The sequence below is a fragment of the Barbus barbus genome (genome assembly GCF_936440315.1).
Source record: "Barbus barbus genome assembly, chromosome: 39".
NCBI lineage: Eukaryota > Metazoa > Chordata > Actinopteri > Cypriniformes > Cyprinidae > Barbus > Barbus barbus.
Genome location: NC_136717.1, coordinates 9,104,492 through 9,126,753, shown reverse-complemented (window position 1 = coordinate 9,126,753; position 22,262 = coordinate 9,104,492). Strand labels below are relative to the sequence as shown.

Sequence of the window (22,262 nt, the reverse complement as noted above, 5' to 3'; positions counted from 1 at the left end):
TTCATTTTACTACTGAGTAATAGTAATTAACTACATGTACTTACTATATGGTCATGGTTAGGATTAGGATTTGGTTTAGGTTTACTTGCATGTAATTATGCATAATTTATTGCTAATATAATAGTAAGTACAAAGGAAAAAAAGTAAGCCCTTCTTTTCCTCTAACAACGTAAAGTATACAAACTACCGTTGTGGTCATCACTATCTTCTAGCAATAGGACCACCTTGGATGACAAAAACCATGACAAAAGAGTTGAAAAGAAAGGTTTTGAATGAGGAAAAGAAGGGATTGATTCTGGTTTTACTGGCAGAGGTATACAGTGAGCATCAGGTTGCTTCCATCCTTAAAATTTCAAAGACAGTTCATAAGAACAAGGTCAAGCTGCAGACATTGGGGACAAGACCGGCAGAGGGTTAAAAATGACTCTTGAAAAATGACCACCAACTATTTGTGAATGTCACTCAACAACCACAGGAAGACATTGGGTGACCTACAAAAAGAATTGTAAACAGCAGCTACGGTGATCTATCTATCTATTCAGACCAGTTGACATTTTCTGCAAATATAAATGCTCTAAAAGACAATATGTTTATTTTGAATTTGGCAGAAATGTTATCGGTAGTTTATAGAATAAATAAATAAATACATAAAACCTGAGAAACAAATTTTGCATTTTGCTCTCAATTTTTTTCCAGAGCTATATATATATATATATATATATTATAATGGAAGAAGAAGAAAAAATTGGAAAGATTCTGAAAAGAAAAATAAATAAATAAATAAAATAATGAGAGTATATTTTTAAGGTTTATTATTATTATTATTATTATTTAAATAGCATGGAAATGTAAAAGCAAATACACATTAAAATACCACAATTGTCAAACTATTTGTTTTATTGAATTAACGGTTATTATGAATTATGACTCCATAAAGTGGATTACAAAAGCCTTTGAGGCATTGACACCTGATATCAGGTTACAGTCACAAGTTTGATTTGTTTAGTGAAATCACATTAAAAGTACAGACACACACAAGCATGGCATTATTCATATGTGACAGTCAGAAAACATCAAACAGATCAAACAAAACTAAAATAATAAAAGAGTGATTATTATTTAAACAAGATAAAGCATTGATTTTGACACAGACAAATTGACCATTAATGAAGCTGATTCACTTAAAACATGCTGAAAAGTACAAATGGCAGAAATTTGTTTGTTTGGTTTGAAACTAAATCATCACACACATCAGCAGCTAATTATTAATTGTGCATATACAACTCCCACACACTCCAAAATTAATCAGATGTAACATTAATTAACATTTTAGTACATTTGTATGTCAGATAACCTTAACCTTCAACCCTGCATTCACAGCCTGTGACATGTCTGTATGTGAAGTGGGTCAGAGAGTTTTTACTGCAAGTCAGCGTGATTTCTCTCATCTCATGACTTCTCTCCTTACAGCACTGGTGACTCTGCTCAAGCTGCAGCGTCCCGTTAGTCTGGACCCACCTGCAAGACAACGTAACAAATAAAAAATATAGAACTCAGGGGCCACATATACAAATGGTACATTGTCTGTGTCTACCAAAGCACTTAAGTATTACACAATAAACAATATTTTGTGTGTGTGTGCATGTTTATGGTTTATGAGGACACAAATTTGTATAATGATATGAGTATGACAGAGGTATTAAATAATGAAGGTGGTTTATAAGGACACTGCCTATGTCCCCATAATTCAAAAGGCTTAAAAAACATACTAAATGGTGTTTTTTTGAAAATCTAGGTGTAGGGTTTGTGTAGGGCAATAGCACACACAGTTTGTTCAGTATAAAAACCATTACGCCTATGGAGAGTCCCCATAAACCACAAAAACCAACATGTGTGTGTGTGTGTGTGTGTGTGTGTGTGTGTGTGTGTGTGTGTGTCTAAAAAAATCTAAAAAAAATCTTGTGCTGAAAAAATGACAAACGTTCTGACAATACCCTCTAGTGGCGGCCAAAGGCTATTTGTCAGTGAACTAATTAATGATTGGCAGATGTGTGCTTTTAGTTGCATATTATCTTTGTAATACTACAACAGGCCTTTACATGAACATCCAACTAACAACGTGTCTGTTTAACAAAGTGTCTTTAAAAGAATAAAGACTACAGCTTATTTTAGAATAAACAGGCTAATGATGTAAGACTTACCTGTTGTGTGTCTCACACTGGCCCTCACAAGTGGGCAGCTCGACTTCCTGTGAGCAGTCAGCAATCGTGAGGTTCATCTTCGTCAATCTGGCACTGCATGTATCATTACCTATGACGCACAAAACAAAATAAGCAACCTACTTAAAGGTGTAAAATGAAACAGATTTGTATAACCTTAAAAAAAAAAACTTAGGTGGCCTAAGCTACTATGTTCTAACAACAAAAAATAAGTACAATGTACTTATTGTGTTCATATTGTGTTGCGAAACACTGTTGCTGCTATTGAGGTGGGATATGGGTAAGGTTAGTGACAGGTTTAGGTTTAAGGGTTGGTTAAGTTGTAAGGAATGGACGAACATGGGTGTAATTATAAATGCAAATACAGAAATTAATTACAGATGTAATTACATGCAGGTATTTGAAATATAAGTACAATGTAAACACATGCATGTACACAATAAGTTCATGGTATCAAATTATTAATTTAAACGTAAGTACATAGTTAAGACCACCTAATATAAAATAGGACCACTTGTGGTATAATATAGCAAGTCCAATTCTCTAACCATTAGGCCATGACTTCCGCCCAGTCATGTTTTTTTATGGATCTCTCTTTGGAATAAACCTCTTTATGTATCTCTTATGGAGCTTGGTGAATGAGATTTGAAGGGCAGAACATGAATGCATCCCAAGGTAATGTCTTAGGGTTATGCCACCATACTTCAGGCATGTCTGCACTTGCATGTTCCTTCAGACAAATCAAATTGTGTTCATGTAATGTCAACCCCATGGCATAACATCTCAGGGAATTAGGTTATGTTATTTTGAAGTTTCCGTTTATGAAAAAATAATATCTTGTTTTCCAGTGCAACTGATTTCTGAAGGAGATGATTTTATACTGTATTTTAATGAATTGGAAAAAGCCCTTCACTGTGGTCACTGGACAAGTGGACAGTTGCCTTGGCTTGATACTAACATTGGTCTTGCAGTTAACATATGGCGCTCACATGAGGGAAGAACTAGACCCCACTGTGCTATGGTACAGTTCCACTACAAGACCAACTAGAGTGAAACATTTGTGTAAACCTACATGAATAGCAGCAATGATTTTCATCCCACACTCGTAAATCCTGGATACACAGAAACATAATACATTAACTTTATAGAAGAAAAAATATGTATATGAGCAACAAACTTGATTCAGTTTGTGAAATTGATGTGAGTTTGGTCATTCCCACCTCAGCACAGGTTTGCACCGGACACACGGTTTTCACAACCTCACTTCCTGTCTGACTACAGCTGAAAGACTCACACGGGCGTGAAGGGTCTGTCCACCAATCACCCACCTGAATCCACCAGAGCGAGAACACATATACATGCATCGTTCAATGTATTTTGTGCTACATTTGGTTACAGCAAGGTCTTTTAAAGGGGCCTCTAAAACTATACAAAAACAAACAAAGCTCCCATTGTGAGTAAATATGTGAAATATTTCCTTTACCTTGTAAGTCTTTCCATTGTACTCGCAACTCTTCTCAACTGTAAATAAGCAAAGAAAACATACTCTAAATCTGTTTTTGCAACACTGGACCTCATGAAAAAATCATTTAAAAAAAGAATATGCATTTTTTTCCAAGCACAAGTAACACTCTACACTATGCTATGCTGTGGAAAGATTGTAACATTACTGCAAATCTGATTGTCACAGCAGTCAGAGACCAGGATGGAGTAGGTGCTGCAGACTGGAGTGGGTTCTCGAGGTTTGGGTATGCACTCCTCAGTCCTAGTCTGGTTATGACATGTGCATATGTGACAGTTTGATTCCCATGTTGCTCCCACCTTGTAGAAAGATGAAAGATGTCTGTTATGCAGTATTCACAATAAACATCTATTTACAGATATTTTTTCACAGAAGTTTGTGGTTTTACTGTTAAATGAACTCTTACCGGCATGGGCTCACCCAATGGCCCTTTACATGCTGAAAAATAGGAAATGCATATCTAAATTACTCAATTTAGAGAAATTCGCATAAAGCATTACTTAGTAAGGAAAACTAGCAAACTATCTTTGCAAAGTCCATTTTGCTAACAAAATATATTACCTTTTAAAATATTGCTATAACTAAACTTTTGTCACATTGGTCTCAGGATTGGCCTATAAATAGATTTAAAAAATGCTTGTTTTGTAATATTTGGTTGAGTTCTTAACTCACTTGGGCATTCAGACACACAGATTTGCTTGTGTTCTTCCGCAAGCAACTGGTCATCTGGACAAAAGCAGCCTGATCTCAGACCAACCATAGAGGTTGCAGGCCTGCGAACACTGAGGAGACAATAGAGTGATGGGTGTGAAGTCATACATGGAACACCAAACATGCAATCCTAATCGTACCCATTATTAAAAATAAATACATCAATAAAAAAATGGTGGGGGGGGGATCTAGACAAAGTAAAAGGTGGTGCACTGGCATTTTCACTGAAACACAATCTTCTAATTACGAGGTGAATATGAAGCAGGTCTTGAACTCTAGAAATGCTTGAATCATTTAAAGTAAAAATATTTCTCACCCGCCTCGACAGACATCATTTGGAGACTCTCGACACTCGTTGTACATCATTCCTTCCGGACATGTGATCTCTAAAACACAGTGGAATATTATTAGAAGACAGCAATGTTTTCAAAGTCTACTACTAAATCATTTTGTTATTGAAGACAACACAAAATCAAATGGACATGGAAAACACAAGTTTCGGACAATAAAATGACAGTAACTTATACTACAAAATCAAGCTATGAATTCCACAAATTCAAACTTTCATGAACCTAAAAAGATTCGTAAAGACTTGCAGGTCTTTAAACTTGTATATACGTAAATTAGTTAGGTTTTAAGATGATGTTGATTTGATCAGTGTACAAATGTACAGAAATATAAGCGTACCACTACTATTTTCAAAAACTGTGCTTTCATAATGTTTTCTTACCACAGGAGCCATTGGTAAGGTATCTCCAGTCCACACAAATGCCAATCCTTTTGCACTCTGATGCTGCATACTCCAGAGAGGAACAGGCACCAACACTACTATTGTATGAACAGTAGTCAAACCGGCAATTCTTCTCTACGGATGTAAGATTGATCCTTTCACCACACTCTGCAAATACACTAAGTAAAAGATGTTAGCACCTACTGTTAAAGTCACAATGCAACAAGCCAAGCAAAACTATGAAGTTGTTTGTCATTCTATATGAAAAAAAAAAAACCACAGGATTATTGCTTCCAAAACCCAAATGTTATGCTTATTGACCTCAGTGGATTGAAAAACCCAACAGTGACTTACTCATGGTGAAATAGGTCACATATTGTAGGATGGCAGGGTGGCGGAGGTGGAGGTGCAGGTGGAGGTGGCACGAAAGGGAAACAAGGAACATCGGTGAGCACAGATTTGCAGTAGGGTTTCAGAGGGTCTTCTACAACCCAGTCATATGCAGTCTTATCACAACAGTCGTCATCTTCAACTACACCGTTTCTTCGTATACACGACTGCCCACCACAGACACCTGCGAAATCAAGAGTGTAAGGTTATCACAATCTATTTATGGTCTGTGATATTGTATGTACCATGAACCACATATTGTCTAATGTGTAACATTCCATCAGAAGTTAATTGGCTTTAATGACATACCACACTGTCCTTGGGTGTTGTTTTGGAAGTACTCCATTGCCAGGTTGATTAACAGATTGTTGAAAGGTGTAAGAGAAATATAAGAACGGATAGGCTTGATGTAGATGTGGACCTGGCTACCACTGTTTTCAAACTTGAAAACCTGATCTTCATATGGTGGTTTCATAATCTCCTGGTTCAATGTACACTGGAAAAAGATAGAGACAATCTGTTTATCATCAAAGCTCAAAGGAACTATCATCCCCAGTCATTCATAGAAATAGACCAGCAGAAAACTGTGGGTGTAAAATCTGTTTTATTGTTAGATATTTGCATATTTGTGTTCCTTGAGTTGAGCTCATTTTCTTTGGTTTTGATAATAAAAAAGCTGACAGAAAAAGTCAAAAAGTCATTGGTTGCTTATATGCCAATCAAACAGACTGGTCCTGTCTTTTGTCTTTAATAAAGAGAAATATGGGCTCACACTTCATCCCCATTCAAATGTATGACTCCAGGACAGGGCTGGGCAACTTCGGTCCTGGAGGGCCGGTGTCCTGCAGAGTTTAACGCCTACCCTAATCAAACACACCTGAAGAAGCTAATCAATGTCTTCAAGATCACTGGGAAGTTACAGGCAGGTGTGTTTGATAAGGGTTGGAGCTAAACTCTGCAGGACACTAGCCCTCCAGGACCGAAAGTTGCCCAGCCCTGCTCTAGGAGACTAACACATAAATAAATTAGTAGAATAGCACATTTTATTTAATTTTTTTATCATTATAAACATACCTCTACCGTGAACTCCTCTGTTACCATAAGTGTGGCAATATTATTCCAGTACTTTAATGTTATTCCCCTAGAACAGGAATTATAAATCTCTGGCACACAGTAGTAGTTGTCTACAGTAATGCTTAATCCGTGTTGCAGTACTCGCTCCTCCACTAGAGTGTAGGTGCAGTTATCCATGAAGTCAAAAGCGATCCCCTGGAAGGAGATGTAGTGTGGGTCTCCATAAACCTGACACTGACCTAAAAAAAAGACTGAAGTTGATGTACAGTACAAGTAAAATGATACAAACTTTTGTAAAAGAGTGATGGCATCCCCATTACTCTTCTTATTTTCCATTGGCTGGACAAATAGAAAGCCACACCACTAACTAGTCCCACTGGTTTCAATGTGTATATGATAAGTCAGTTTACTTACAGTCACACTCCAAGCTCTCACAGCAAGTCTCTTCATCTTTGACCAAAGACTTCTTGTCTCTAGGGCAATCAGTCCTGATTGTGGATGTTGGACAGGTAATGGATTTTACCTCAATCACTCCAGCATTACAGGCTTTATCTGTACAATCTTCTCTCCAAGTTTCTCCACACAACCAGCTTTGATTTCGCATCACATCTTTGCACTCACACACTAGTTCTAAAAAAGACAAAAATAAGATCCCAATGAATCAATCAAAATGTGTATCACACATAACTGAGTTTAACACATTCATCAAATTGTAATTAACACTTAATTTAAAGCTTAGAATTATTTCACATACGTCATTTAAGCTGCAGTAGGCCCCGGGGTTATGTCATCATCTAGTAGTCTATTTGTGAGTTGAATGAGTAGTAATATTACCTGGAGTTGTGTGTTCAGTGGTAGGTTTTGTAGTACTGAGTACAGATGTCAGAGAAGGGGTTGTTGTTGTAGGATTAGTTGTTGTATTGATTTCTTGAGGTGAGTTTGGAGTTAGACTGGTGATAGTAGGGCCAGTGACTATTATGAATTCTAGTGGTAATGACAGAGAAAAAAAACTGTAAGTACAAAATACATTTGTGTGGCTGTTTTTTTTTTTTAGCACATTCAAAGAGTTTTTTTTTTTCACTTTGAATTTATTTTGACATTACTGGTATTATAGAAAGCGTTGTTTAAATGTTCATTCTAGCACAAGTTTATATTTATAGTGGCTTCCACACCTGTTGTAGACATTGTTGACACTGAAGTGCTATATTTTACTGAAGTTGTAGCTTCAGTAGTTGACTGAGTTGCAGTTGTGTATTGTTTTGTTGGTATGGTTGGTTGAGTTGTGCTCTCACTTGTTGGTGGTTGTGTTGTGTATTCTGTTGTACTTTCTGAGGTGGCTGATTGTGTTGTGGTTGTTTCTTCCACTGGAGTTGTATATATTTCTGTTGTACTTTCAGGTGTTGCTGGACGTGTTGTGGTTCTGTGTTCTGTTGTGCGCTCAGTTGGTGGTGGTTGTGTTGTGGTTGTTTCTTCCACTGGAGTTGTATATATTTCTGTTGTAATTTCAGTTGTTGATGGACGTGTTGTGGTTCTGTGTTCTGTTGTGCTCTCAGTTGGTGGTGGTTGTGTAATGGTTGATTCTTCCATTGGAGTTGTATATTTTTCTGTTGTACTTTCAGTTGTTGATGGACGTGTTACAGTTTTGTGTTCTGTTGTGCCCTTAGTTGGTGGTGGTAGTGTTGTGGTTGTTTCTTCCATTGGAGTTGTATATGTTTCTGTTGTACTTTCAGTTGTACTTTCAGTTGTTGATGGACGTGTTGTGGTTTTATGTTCTGTTGTGCTCTCAGTTGGTGGTGGTTGTGTTGTGGTTGTTTCTTCAATTGGAGTTGTGTATGTTTCTGTTGTACTCTCAGTTGTTGATGGATGTGTTGTTTGTCTGAGTTTTGTTGTGCTCTCAGTTGGTGGTGGCTGTGTTGTTGTTGTTTCTTCCACTGGAGTTGTATGCATTTCTGTTGTACTTTCAGTTGTACTTTCAGTTGTTGATGGACGTGTTGTGGTTTTATGTTCTGTTGTGCTCTCAGTTGGTAGTGGTAGTGTTGTGGTTGTTTCTTCCATTGGAGTTGTATATATTTCTGTTGTACTTTCAGTTGTTGATAGACGTGTTGTGGTTCTGTGTTCTGTTGTGCTCTCGGTTGGTGGTGGTTGTGTTGTGGTTGTTTTTTCCACTGGAGTTGTATACATTTCTGTTGTACTTTCAGTTGTACTTTCAGTTGTTGATGGACGTGTTGTGGTTTTATGCTCTGTTGTGCTCTCAGTTGGTGGTGGTAGTGTTGTGGTTGTTTCTTCCATTGGAGTTGTATATATTTCTGTTGTACTTTCAGTTGTTGATAGACGTGTTGTGGTTCTGTGTTCTGTTGTGCTCTCGGTTGGTGGTGGTTGTGTAATGGTTGTTTCTTCCATTGGAGTTGTATACGTTTCTGTTGTACTTTTAGTTGTACTATCAGTTGTTGATGGATGTGTTGTGGTTCTGTGTTCTGTTGTGCTCTCAGTTGGTGGTGGCTGTGTTGTTGTTGTTTCTTCCACTGGAGTTGTATGCATTTCTGTTGTACTTTCAGTTGTACTTTCAGTTGTTGATGGACGTGTTGTGGTTTTATGTTCTGTTGTGCTCTCAGTTGGTGGTGGTAGTGTTGTGGTTGTTTCTTCCATTGGAGTTGTATATATTTCTGTTGTACTTTCAGTTGTTGATAGACGTGTTGTGGTTCTGTGTTCTGTTGTGCTCTCGGTTGGTGGTGGTTGTGTAATTGTTGTTTCTTCCATTGGAGTTGTATACGTTTCTGCTGTACTTTTAGTTGTACTATCAGTTGTTGATGGATGTGTTGTGGTTCTGTGTTCTGTTGTGCTCTCAGTTGGTGGTGGCTGTGTTGTTGTTGTTTCTTCCACTGGAGTTGTATGCATTTCTGTTGTACTTTCAGTTGTTGATGGACGTGTTGTGGTTTTATGTTCTGTTGTGCTCTCAGTTGGTGGTGGTTGTGCTGTGGTTGTTTTTTCTATTGGAGTTGTGTATGTATCTGTTGTACTTTCAGTTGTTGATTGACTTGTTGTGGTTGTGTATTCTGTTGTTCTCTCTGATGTTGGTAGCTGTGTTGTAGTTGTGTGTTTAATTGGAGTTGTAGAAGATTCTGTTGTCTTCTCAGTTGTTGGTTTCATTGTGTATTCAGTTGTTGGTTTTATATATTGTGTTGTGCTCTGAGTTGTTGGTGGTCGTGTTGTGGCTGTGTGGGTTATTATTGTTGTAGATGGCTGAGCTGTTGATGTGTAATAAATTGTTGTCGTAGTTGTAGATGTAAATATAGGAGTGCAGTCAATTTGTCCATCAAGGCATTTACTAAGCAAAAAGAATACACATTTTAATTAATGGTAGGTATATAGTTTATAAATGTTTTATCTTAAATATCCTTCCAGCACTGAAACAAGAGTCTACAAAATGGCTTACCAGCATATATAAGAAGTACACATTTCATCAGGAGGTGACAACACTCTGTTCATGAAGTTACAAGTGCAGTTGTCCAAAGCAGTGCATTTCCCTAGGTTTTCATCATAATACGGGGTCTCCTCAGGGCATCTTGGGTAGCAACCTGAAATGTCATACATTGCTTGGTGAACGTTTAAATAGTTTCCGTGTTTCTAAATTCTAGCAGTACAGAATACTGCAGTACAACAGCGAGATCAAGAAACAGGAACAGAAAGAGGAAAAAATACCTTCAAGTTTTCCTGTAAAGTGGTTATTAGTGCCACAGGTCTTAACCTGGCCACAGGGATTGTAATGCCAGGTGCACTGACCCACTTCATTGTAATAGTCACAATACACCGCTGTGGAGATGAAAAAACACTTGACTAAATAAGTAATAACTCAGGTATGCCTTTACCAGGAAATACTCATTCTAGGAAAATTCTTAATTGTTTCCAACGTCTAATCCAATAATAGAATACAATACGTACGACACAAATCGGGGGTTCTCCAGTTGATGCAGACATCCTTTGCACTGCACGCCTCTGCGTAAGCTGAGACAGCAGTACAAAAGCCGAGAAACTTTCCCTCAAATTCACAAGAACAGGACTCCAAAACACATGCTTGGTAATAAGGCTCTGGATCTACCTAGTAGTCAAAATAATGCAACAGTTACTGCCTGGTTCAATAAAGACTTCGTTTAGTTAAAGTCAATTAACAAAAATTAGACATCAGAAACAACATTATTAGACATCATTAACATTAACTTTTGGAACTGCAAAGTACCTTCAAATGGCAATCTATAAAGGTGTCCGATCTCAAGATCATACATCGCCGCTGGGCCCAGGCTGCACAGTAGGAGTGTCGTTCACAAGGAAATGTTTCATGGATTACATCTGAGCATGGTGGAGTTGCTGTCTTCCAACTATTCCCAAAGTCCAAAACACTGAAAACTTCTGAGGAGCTGCTTGTCAGAAGGTCGTTTGTCACCTTTCCATCAAAGTTCCCACAAAGTCCCAACACTCGGCCCTAATGTTCCACAGGTAAAAGAGAACACTGCATGTATTCACCACTCAGTAGCACATGTTTCAAGATCTATATTCCTTGTTGTTCCTGAACCAACATTCCTATCAAACTATCATAGTCCTAACATTACATATCTACTCCATGCCTAAACTTGCCCTAAGAGGAGGTCAGATAGATATGTTCTTAAGAATGTTGTTCAAGTCCCAACCTTGGTGCTAAGTTAAGAATAAAGATCATTGAAAACAAGTTCCAGGGCCAACAAGGATGTTAATTTATCAACTTTTACTTGAGATTTAACCATTGTTATCCATTTTTAAAACATTTTCCATTCGTAGTTTAATTTCAAAACTTTGTACTAGGTCTATCACAACTCTTGCCCCATGTCCTAACCAGGCACAATGCAACAAAATTTCAACAAGAAGTAATTTGTGTATCCACACTTAATGTGAAATTCAGGCATCAATCCCAGAAGATAGCCAATTAGAACAGTTTTGCTCACAACGAGTTTAAAAACAAAAGGTTTGCTCCCACTTCAAGCAATTTGCTGAAGCAAAGCAATCTGCCATCATTAATTTTCAATAGCAGTTCGGGCAACGTGAGCAACAGAGACCGTACTTGATGCAGCTGGATACTATAGCAGAGCAGGAAATCATCTGGACAGCTTGTTGCTTTTTGCATGACATCTGATTAGTTCACAATGTAAATACTGAATATCAATCTTAGACAATAAAATAAATTAAATGTGACTTCTTACTCTCCACTCAGGCTCTAGTTGGATGGTGATCCTGGTATGTTTGTCCCAGATTACAGTGATCCCCAGTCTGGGAACTGAGATAATGATGTAGAGGCCCACAGTTTGGATGGAGTACAGGGGCTCTGCCAGCAATGCATGCCTTGCCTGAAGTGTTTCAGTTACCTGCATGTCACTCAACATCAGAGTCACTGCACCCTGTAAAACATTAAGCAAATATTTACAGTTTCATTACTGAGTGCATTGTAATTTCTACTTGATAGTATTGACAACATCCAACAACAATTTATATATACACAGATGGTCATTTACCAAGAGCTCCACTGAGATGGCGCGGGAACATGTCAAAGACTCATCACAACAAGGAACACTCTCAGTTTTAACTGCAAACTGCCCAGTTGAACCAGCGTCCTTATACAAGAAGCAGTAGAAGTTAAACATGTTTGACAATAGTTGAGTGCTAATTTTTAATGAACTTGTGAATTTTACTAGTACATAAACAAAGTCAGAATCTTTTGGAAATGATAATTTGTCACATTGCAACCACTCACCTTCACTAGAGTGTACTGACAGTGGCCATCGAATCTGTACCATTTGGAGTCAAAGGTGCGATACTGCCCATTTCCAAACACCTCACATACTCCTGAACATGCCTCATCTATACAAGACCATTCACCACCTCTACATGTGCTGCAAGACACAACATCATGTAATTCAAATCGAGTGGTCTGGTGATTTTTTATTTCATTGTAATTTTGCAGGGCAGGATATCTCAAAGCATACAATCTTAAAGCTCCCAAATGTCACTTAGAATCTTGAGGTGGTGGTCACAAGTGAGATTTGAGCGCTACAGTGTAGAGGAAGATTTTTAATAAATATCAATTCAGATTTAGAAAAGCTGAAATATATTACACAAGCTGAATGGACTACTTTTAATATGATTTTTTTGTTGTTGTTGGTGTAATTTTAAGAGCTAATAACCTCAATATCCACTTACTTTCGGAGTAGGGAAAAGAGCATCTTGAGTATTTGACAAAATATCTTGTTTTTTATTCCACAAAAGGAAAACCCTATGGCTTTGGAATTGCGTGAATGTGGGTAAATCATTGTTTTAAAATATGTGAACCAAGGTCAGGGGTAGAAGATAGGGATCTTACCATATTTTACAGTTGGTCGTCACGCTCTGCCCAGTTTCATACACCCTCCTGCTGAATTCACAGGTGCAGTTTTCATGAGCCACACAACCACCATTATGATCTTCAAAAAGGCCATCTGGACAATAACATCCACTAATACAGCTGTTATCATCACTCTGTGAATATAGATCAGGAATTTCACTTAGACTCGTGCAGAAAATTAACATCATAACACTTGTCAAATTTGATAAGATATGTCAAATTTTACACAAATGCTTACTACAGGTTTGGTCAAGCTTTCACATGTCCTATGGGCTGTGTTCACTGGTATTTGGGCACAATCCACACAAATCTTTCCCACTGTGCAATCTAGAAAATAGGAGTAGAACTTAATAGAAATCTTTGGCACTGAATCACAGAATTTCCACGTTTTAATGGTTTAACGGATTAGTTGGTGTTACATTACTTGAGAATTCAAAGGTGAAATTCACTAAATAAGTGAATAAATACATGCCGCTCAACTACACAATGCCTGGTTATTTAAACATTGTTTAATGAATTGCGCATACAGTATTATCACATCATTAATTACAGGCAAACAGCATTGATTTTTGTGGATAAGGTGCATTCTGAAACTCTTAAAGTCTCAAAATCAGTTACTTAAAATACAGAGATTTCTTGTCTAATTTTTTATTATAAATGAATTATTGAGTCAAATATATCTATACATTTGTGTTCAGAACCACCATAGAATTCTACAGAGGCTATTCAGTTTAAATACACAGACTAAAATGTGCTATATGCTCTGGTTCAGTATTCTGTTGTTTAGTGTGTTTGTTGTTGTTGTTTTTCTAAAATGTAAGAAGATGATTTCACTCACTGCAAACTTTAGGACATTGAAGTTGTCCATTTTCACACAAGCTGTAATACAAAACAAGCATTTTATACACAACAAAGGCAAAAAAAATATGTACTCAACATATTGTAAACATTTCCTTGAAATTAGCTGTTTTCATTCTTACCATTGGCGTCCACCGATAACCACAGGACCTGGAGGTGTGACGCCTCCAGGGTGGTGGCAGCTGCACAGCAGACGAGGGCTGCAGGTCTGTTGGTTGCTCAGGTGAGAATCTGATGTGCATCCACACCCCTCCACAGGGTCATCCACCACCTCACAGGTGGGATCAGGGCCCGAGAGGGAACGGCAGGTATGATTACACGCAAACGTGGCATAATCATACCACAGGTTGCCCATGCACGAAGCAACTGAAATCCAGAATGATCATTTGTGGAGTGAGTCATACATAGATTTTCAAAAAATAATGTTGTTACAGTGTAAATACACAAATAATTATTAGGAAAATGGAAATATATCACAAAAAACTTTCATTTGGTTAATTGTGCTAAGGTTGTGTTTTCACCTACAGAAATACAATTTAACATCCCTGAAATTCCCTGCATAATTTTCACATTTAATAAAAACTTGTTACTCACTGCAGTTTGTTCCTGATCTCCAGTCCCCAACAGTGATTCCCTGAGTTGCACAGGCTTTTGCGTAGTTGCCAAAAGAGACACATAAACATTCCTGTAATGCAGCTGAGCACTGACATGTTCTTTTTGCACATGCCTGAGAAGAATCAGAAACAGATTAATAGTAAGAAAACAAACATGAATTTCATCAGAAATCATCAAAAGTATTTATGAATGAGAATATATCCTTGCCTCGACAAAGGGTGAAACAGGTACATAGTCATGACACGCAGCAAATACTCCTTCCGGATCTTTCAATTGGTCACAGTTCTCCTCAGCAAATATCTCTACGAATGGAATGAATATAAGAGGTTATCTTAGACGATAACAAAGTCTCTCGAAGACAAGTCATGTCACTCGGCGGCCATCTTTGAAACGCTTCTCGGGCATCTAAGAGCAACTCCTATCACTTTGTATGGGGAAACATCAAATTCTCCAAAACTGTTCACTAAGCTTACGATTAAATTTCATATTTGAAATCACCAATGAAATCGTACAACAACTGTGTCATAAATGCTGTTTCTTTTGCTCAAAAAGCGTTATAAAAAGCTTATTTCTCAGGCTAGATCAGCCAGTGCGCATGCGCAGTCCTGAGCGCGCATCTCAGAGCGCTGACTATTTCTATAGCAACCGGGACTTCTAAAGGCAGCTGCAGTGACGCGCTGACTTTACCAATTAAAGACTGGCTCTTTCATTCAGAAGGCGGGGCTTCCTGCGATTGAGCATTGCATTTTTCCCCATTCAAAACAATACGAGTGACACGTCTTGGGTATTCTATAGTCTTTGGACAATAAATCCAAAGTTCTGTTGTGAAATTTTAAATGGGCGCAGTCCAATAGGTTCCAACTCAATATGACATAATGACATCTTTATTCATGTGGCACAGCTGATTGGTTATTTTCGTATCAGCAGCCAATGAGCTTGGTTCTCAACTCAGCTAGTGTTTGTAGTAGCAGTAGCAGTATGCTTCAGAGACCCTCCACCTTCCCCAGCTCCACCTGTATAGATCTCATTTATATTATATATGGGGGTTATTTCATCTCAAAGCAGTATGGCTGTGGATGTATTGGTAGTAGCAAGTATCAGTACTTGCTCTGCTGCGGTGGCAGTAGCATAGAAGATCTGTTTAGCCAAGACCAAACACATTAACACTGTCTTGTACATTACCATGCTAAACTGTACGAGAGCTGCCATGACAGAACTTTAATATGGTTAAGCAGTTGGTCTAAATGACACTTACCATTGTCAGTGTTGATGCAGCCAGTAATTGGGCTACATGTGCCCATTGACCAGGACTGGGCAAAAAGCTGAACTGAACTTTCTATGATCCCACTAAAAGTAGTGAAGTCATCGCTTGTGTCATTATTAAAAGTTCCACAAAGACCTATAATAAAAACACTGGCTTTAATAAAAACATTCAAATTTGATTGATTGAATTCTATGTATAATTGCATTTAGCTAAAATGCCGTATGTGCTTTGAGGTAGGCTTGTATGAATATAGATTTCTCAAACCTTCAGTATTTTCGGTTGGTGGCAAATTCAAATATATTTGAATTTCTGGAGAGACTTGAACTTGCATTTTCAGGTCAAATGAAGTCTGAACTTGAATGAACATTGAAGACTGCCAAAAGACTGTGGTAGACTCTAAAACAAAGGCCAAAAACATAGCAGTTTTGTAAAGCTATTGTGAATGTTTCAAACTTTGTCAAGCTAATATGAATTTTTCAAACTTAGTCATCTTAATACAACAAATTCCAAAAGAGCCTACCAGTCTGTGATAGGTCACTGATTTCTATGTTGTTTAGTTGTATGCTGTTTGCAGAGAAGGTATATCTTTCCTGAAATGAAAAAAGGTGTCAGTTTATAGGGGACGTGACGTCCAGATGTGGTATCAAAATGTATTATCAAATGTTTAAAATCATACTATATTATGTACAGTAGATAATGAAAGTTACATAGAGTCTGCAAAATGCAAACAAAAAGCCTCCAAATGTTGGTAAGGAAAATAGACAAACCTGGTTGATATTAAGATATGCCTTTTCTATTGCAACACCTTGCCCAGAATATTGAATGTTCAATGTCCAGTTAAGTCCCTGGGTGACATACCAAACATTAGACATTTTAATGTCAGAAAATAACCAAATATTACATTACAAAGAAAACAAAAACAAATGTTGTATTGCATTTCAGTTACCCTTGCAGCCACAAAAGTGCATTTGTCTAGCATAGAATACTGTTTGCCATCAAATGTAGTGATGAACTGGCCCTCAATAATACACTTGGCTGGACATGTGTTTGCAGAACATGCCCAGTTTCCTCTGATGCAGGTACTGTGGAGATAAAAACAACAAAAATGTTTAAAGTGATTATATTCAAATCTCACAATATTTACTTACGTTTTTACTTACAAGGTTGTATTTTGAAAAACCTTGAATGATTTTATGTTCTTGTATGATTACAACCAAAACAGTAAGATTTCAATAAAAATAATTGGCCACACTTTATTTTAAGAAACAAATTATCGCCCTTAACCAACTATGAACTATGACTTAATTTGCTACTTATTAACAGTTTGTAGGTATTGGGTAGGATTAGGAGTGCAGAATATGGTCATGAGATAATATGTGCTTTATAAGTACTAATAAACAGCCAATAGGCATGCTAATAAGCAACTAGTTAGAATTAGAACTAGTGAGAATTGGTCCCGAAATTTCTTACCAGGCCTGGCACTTTGTTCTGCGCTCCTGTCTTGGTGCATACATTATCTTTGCATGCACACATGGACATTCCTCCACATTAATGGCATGGTAACCATCAACGCGATCATTTAGGACCTTTCCTGAGATTATGAGAGACATAGAAATTGTTATAAATAATATAGATATTAATGAAATGAAACAATATTTTCTGATTTGACATATCATTGATGAAGTTAAATACTTAAGAACAGAGGTTAATTAAATAAAATGTCCCACATTTTCCCTTTTTACTGCTGATCACAACATATAATCATCGCAGTTAATAGTCTGTTTGAAATACACGCAAGTTGTAACTAACCGCATGGTTTTTTACTGTATATTTCTGCCATAGTCACCACTAATAACCTACTCCTAAATATAATGTAGAAACATTTCTGTAAAGCTGCTTTGCAACAATTTGTATCGTGAAACGCACTATACAAATAAGCTTGAATTGAATTGCTAATCAATAACCAACCTTGAGCAGGCAGACAGGTGCTGGTAAGGTCTGTGGTGTAATTCTGTGGGTTGCTGCAGGTTGGTGGGAAAGCAGGACCCATCTCTACATAGTGCAAGTCTCCAGGGCAATGAGGTTGGGCTGCAAACAAGATGAATTATTAGTAACATTGTAATGTGTATACACAAAAATGAATATGATAACATTTCTGATTAACTTAATCAAATAAACTGTGGATCTTACGGCAGTTGCTTTTTGATCTCCACACTGACCACACTGGACTAGAGCTCCCGCACATAAGTGAGAGCTCTTTAAAAAAAGAGCAGTTTGATTCCTGATGCCATAATCCATTCATATTTTTATAGCACAGTTTCAGGTAGGTTTGATATTTAGTAGCGAGACATTCGTAAGCATGGGACATAAGATTTGAACAAACCTAAAGAAATAGATATGGTTAGTAGGCATTCAATGGATTTTAAAATATTTTATTTGAGCCTGGTATAGATTTATTACTTAAAGTATTTTAATATCTTGTTATCCGCTGCATATATCATAAACACAAAAGTTATTTCTAGATTAATAGAGATACCTTGATAGTGCATTATACGAGCTTCATAGAAATATATATATATATACACACACACACATATAGGGTACTACAGGGCTAAAGGCCCCCCGGGGTAAAAGGCGCCTTTGATATTATTTTCATTTAAACAACTAGATGGCACAAAAATATGGCGTAACACTTTCCAAAACATTCGCTTTTCAAGATGCACTTGTATATTTGTCTGATCTTCTGTGCTTACTTGATCTAATATTTGGGGCTAAAGGCGCACAGTAATTAACATGATAATTAATAGATGGCTGACTTTTCCAGTTGTTGACATGACATGGTTTGATTCAGATGGTAAATATCATATATTATTTTAGGTGTCCATATTAGAGATAATCACCATGTTTAAAATGAAATGAAATCATATTTAAAAACATGATACTAATCATATCATATAATAAAATATAATTTGTTACTACTGTAAATATATATTCAGTTATTATTGGACCTCCTTCAATACGTTCAGAATCTTTTCTTATTAAAATGATTTTGTTTCTGTATTTTAAAATATATTTTTTATATGAACATATTTTAATGACAGTATATTTATTGAACAAAAAATGTATTCTTTTATTTTTCAAAATAAGCAGAAAATAGTACAAACTTTGCTAAAGTGATTGTTTTGAACAAGTATTAACGTACACATAATTGCCTTTTACCCCATTCTGGTGAGCCTTTTACCCCATGTGTGGGGTAAAAGGCCCATCTTGCACACCTCATACATTTATAAGATTTTTAAATAAAATTTTTAAACAACCTGAATGATTTATTTTCACACAAAATATGTTGCTCCATTAATGTTCAATACAACGTATATATTTTTTCTGCAATTACACATTTTAGGTGCAGTGAATAGCACATTTTTTTCTTAAGGTGGGCCTTTAGCCCTGTTGTACCCTATATATAAAATAAAAAAAATATATATATATATATATATATATATATTTTTTTTTTTTTACATTTTTATTACTCTATGCAGAAACACACTTTGTTTGTCGTCTTGTCATTAGAGTCTTGTGTCAGACATTGACCATCAGAGAAGACATTAGTGGATATCAGCTGCTGCATAGTTTCTATGAAAAAATAATAATAATGATAAAACATCACCGGAAAGCATTACATGATTATATCATAAGACCGTTTAAACAGCAAGTAACAACTGAACACACTAACCTGAGCTGTTCTTATGCCCACAAAGTCCACTCATACCCTCCACTAAATCCTGGTTAAGTTGCACCTGTAAGAAATGTGCTCAAAAATTAAAAGACAAAATACATATAATTCTATATGAAGTATTTTGTAGATCTTGAAGATCATTGTCTTTAATGGTAACTCACCCAAAGTGAACTGACACCATTAGCTACACTGTACCATGTGACAGACAATGGCAAAACCTTGCTTTGGAGCCTGGTGTAGATTCCATAATGAAACACGTGCTGATAGGTGTGATCGTATGGAAGGAAAATTCTGTGAAAAGATTCATAAATATTTTATGTGGACATACTAACAAAGAACATTTTTATCAATAAATACTTCTAAAAATGTATGTTTACAGTATTTACATGCTGATATCTTGAATGAAATTGTATAAATAAAAAATACTATTACAGTGCTATAATATTATAATTACAACACTATAAGCTCTTTAGATAACATGAACAACCCATTTCAGAATTTTATTAATCTACAATCTAAATATTAGTCACAAATGTGACTCATAAATCCCATACCTGCTGCCTTCCACTGTCACGGTCTTATTGTGAACGAGGGTGGTGATTTTATTCACAATGATCTCCACTCTGTCCATCAGGCCATTCGATCCACGCTGGACAATGATATGACAGTCCACTCCAGCATGACTGAAGCGTGTAAGCGTTACAGGACATGTGGTCTTCAGATGAAACGCAGTTTTGTTAAAGGTATAAAAGACGCCGCTGCCATATGTCTTACATACATCTGAAATAAAATACCCAAATAAATAAGATCAAAGTGGACAGCAGATGTTTCTTTCTTTAACATGTTACAAGTGATTTGTCTCAAACAACAAAATAATTTCCCAGCTATATTAAAAATAGTGCTGTCAAGCGATTAATCGCGATTAATCGCATCCGAAATAAGACTTTTTCTTTACATAATATATGTGTGTGTACTGTGTATTTTTATTATGTATATATAAAAACACACATACCGTATATATTTTGAAAATATTTGCATTTATATTCATATAATTTCTATTATATATAAATATATTTAATATATAAACATAACATATATTTTTAAACATATGCGTGCAAGTGTGTGTATTTATATATACTTAAATATACACAGTACACAAACATATATTATGTAAACAAAAACGTTTATTTTGGATGCGATTAATCGCGATTAATCATTTGACAGCACTAATTAAAAAAATATTGGACATGCTATTAACGTAATTGAACATAAGTTATGTATGCAAGAAGATAAAATGCAATACTTTCTTACTTTGAGCTGTAAACACAGAGTGAATGTGGCCTGTGAATAAAAGCAGAAAAAATCCAAACAAGATGAAATTCCAATTAAATTTCCTGACTTTTTTTTTCACACACACACACACACACACACTTTGTACGATCTATATCTAGCCATAAATAAATCAGAATATTGGCAATGATAAAATTTAATAATTAAATGAATAATTAAAACAATAATAAGAAACACTTAATTTAAAAATGGTTAATATATAGTAATAAAATATATAATATAATGGTCAATAAAAAAAAAAAAAAAAAAAAAATACATTTGTATTTCAAATTAATTATTCATCATTAAATTATATAATATAAAACATTTATTAAAGTAATCTAAAATCAACTAACCTGAGAATACAATAAGTATTCCTAAAAGTGCTGCCTCGCGTAGAGCCATTCTGTCCAATGAACCATCTACTCAGTGGTGCACATCTGGATCAGGACTACAGAAATTCTTCTCACAGCCCTTTTATGATGAGATCTACTTCACTCATTTGAATAGCATGAGGAAACAGCCGCTAGATTAAACATTATAACTCCCATTAACTAATAAGAGTGTGTGTAAAACAAAAGCTAACAAAGGGTTTTTATGTGCTCACATTAGACAACCGTGAAGAAAATCCAAAGATTAACGTTGGAAATCCCTTTATTTTGCACTGCTTTGTTGTTTACCTGTAATGGTGTGTAGGTCATATTCTGTTTGACATTGTACCTGGTTCTGCTCTGTGAACAGGTGGATTTGATTTCAGGAACAGGAATACTGTTAGCTCCCTGATGAGAATACAATCTCAAAACTCAGTCACGGAAAATGGAAATCTCCTTTCAAATGTTTGTTCAAAGGACATTCGTAACTCTAATCCCAAAACTGTATATTCATTGATGTATGTTTCCTTACCAAAATCATTAAAACCGCTGTAGGACAACAGAGGGGGAAAACACAGGTTTCATTGTAGTCTTGTGCAATTACAGTTTTAAGTAGGAGATACACATCATTTATAACCTTTTAGCTGGAAAGTCTTCTATTTATTTATTTTTAATGATCCCCCCACCCCAAATAGGTGAATTATTACATCCTTCTGCTCCAGGATAAAAGATCATTATTTGTGTACATGCCAAGAACCAGACAAGATCCTTATAGCAGCATGACTATTAAATTGTAATAGAGGTTTAATATTAGATAAATATTACCTAAACAGATAAAGCTGGTTAAGGACATCCTTTAAAAGTGCATTCAAAACAGCATTCAATGGTATTATAAAGAAAAATAAACTACATAAAATGTCAAAAGCTACACATATATTTATGGGTGTGTTTCATTTTTTTTATTAAGCTGTAAATAAAACAAAGGAGATTATTGGAAAATACTTTTCCAGTCTTTCTCCTTTAAAAACTCACGTATAATT

At 36.1% G+C, this 22,262-nt stretch overlaps 1 protein-coding gene across 1 annotated transcript; it reads right to left on the bottom strand.

Annotated features, from left to right (window-relative positions):
* Positions 1–881: 881 nt before the first annotated feature.
* LOC306858471 (uncharacterized protein) lies at positions 882–21,293 on the bottom strand. Its single transcript, XM_079399039.1, has 43 exons — positions 21,208–21,293; positions 20,834–20,863; positions 20,077–20,302; positions 19,684–19,813; positions 19,520–19,583; positions 19,334–19,419; positions 17,977–18,169; positions 17,755–17,874; positions 17,257–17,377; positions 16,733–16,868; positions 16,554–16,631; positions 16,307–16,376; positions 16,051–16,182; positions 15,778–15,921; positions 14,730–14,824; positions 14,502–14,634; positions 14,030–14,273; positions 13,888–13,928; positions 13,288–13,376; positions 13,029–13,183; positions 12,423–12,561; positions 12,184–12,282; positions 11,875–12,069; positions 10,881–11,123; positions 10,586–10,742; positions 10,346–10,456; positions 10,080–10,221; positions 7,819–9,971; positions 7,481–7,630; positions 7,061–7,276; positions 6,647–6,885; positions 5,882–6,068; positions 5,537–5,756; positions 5,183–5,361; positions 4,769–4,838; positions 4,414–4,523; positions 4,148–4,179; positions 3,890–4,040; positions 3,703–3,740; positions 3,440–3,547; positions 3,292–3,331; positions 2,202–2,310; positions 882–1,518 (listed from the first exon to the last, which is right to left on the bottom strand). Exons 1-43 carry the CDS (start codon positions 21,254–21,256, stop codon positions 1,356–1,358), a joined length of 7,587 nt encoding a protein of 2,528 aa, XP_079255165.1. The 5' UTR covers positions 21,257–21,293; the 3' UTR covers positions 882–1,355.
* Positions 21,294–22,262: the final 969 nt, after the last annotated feature.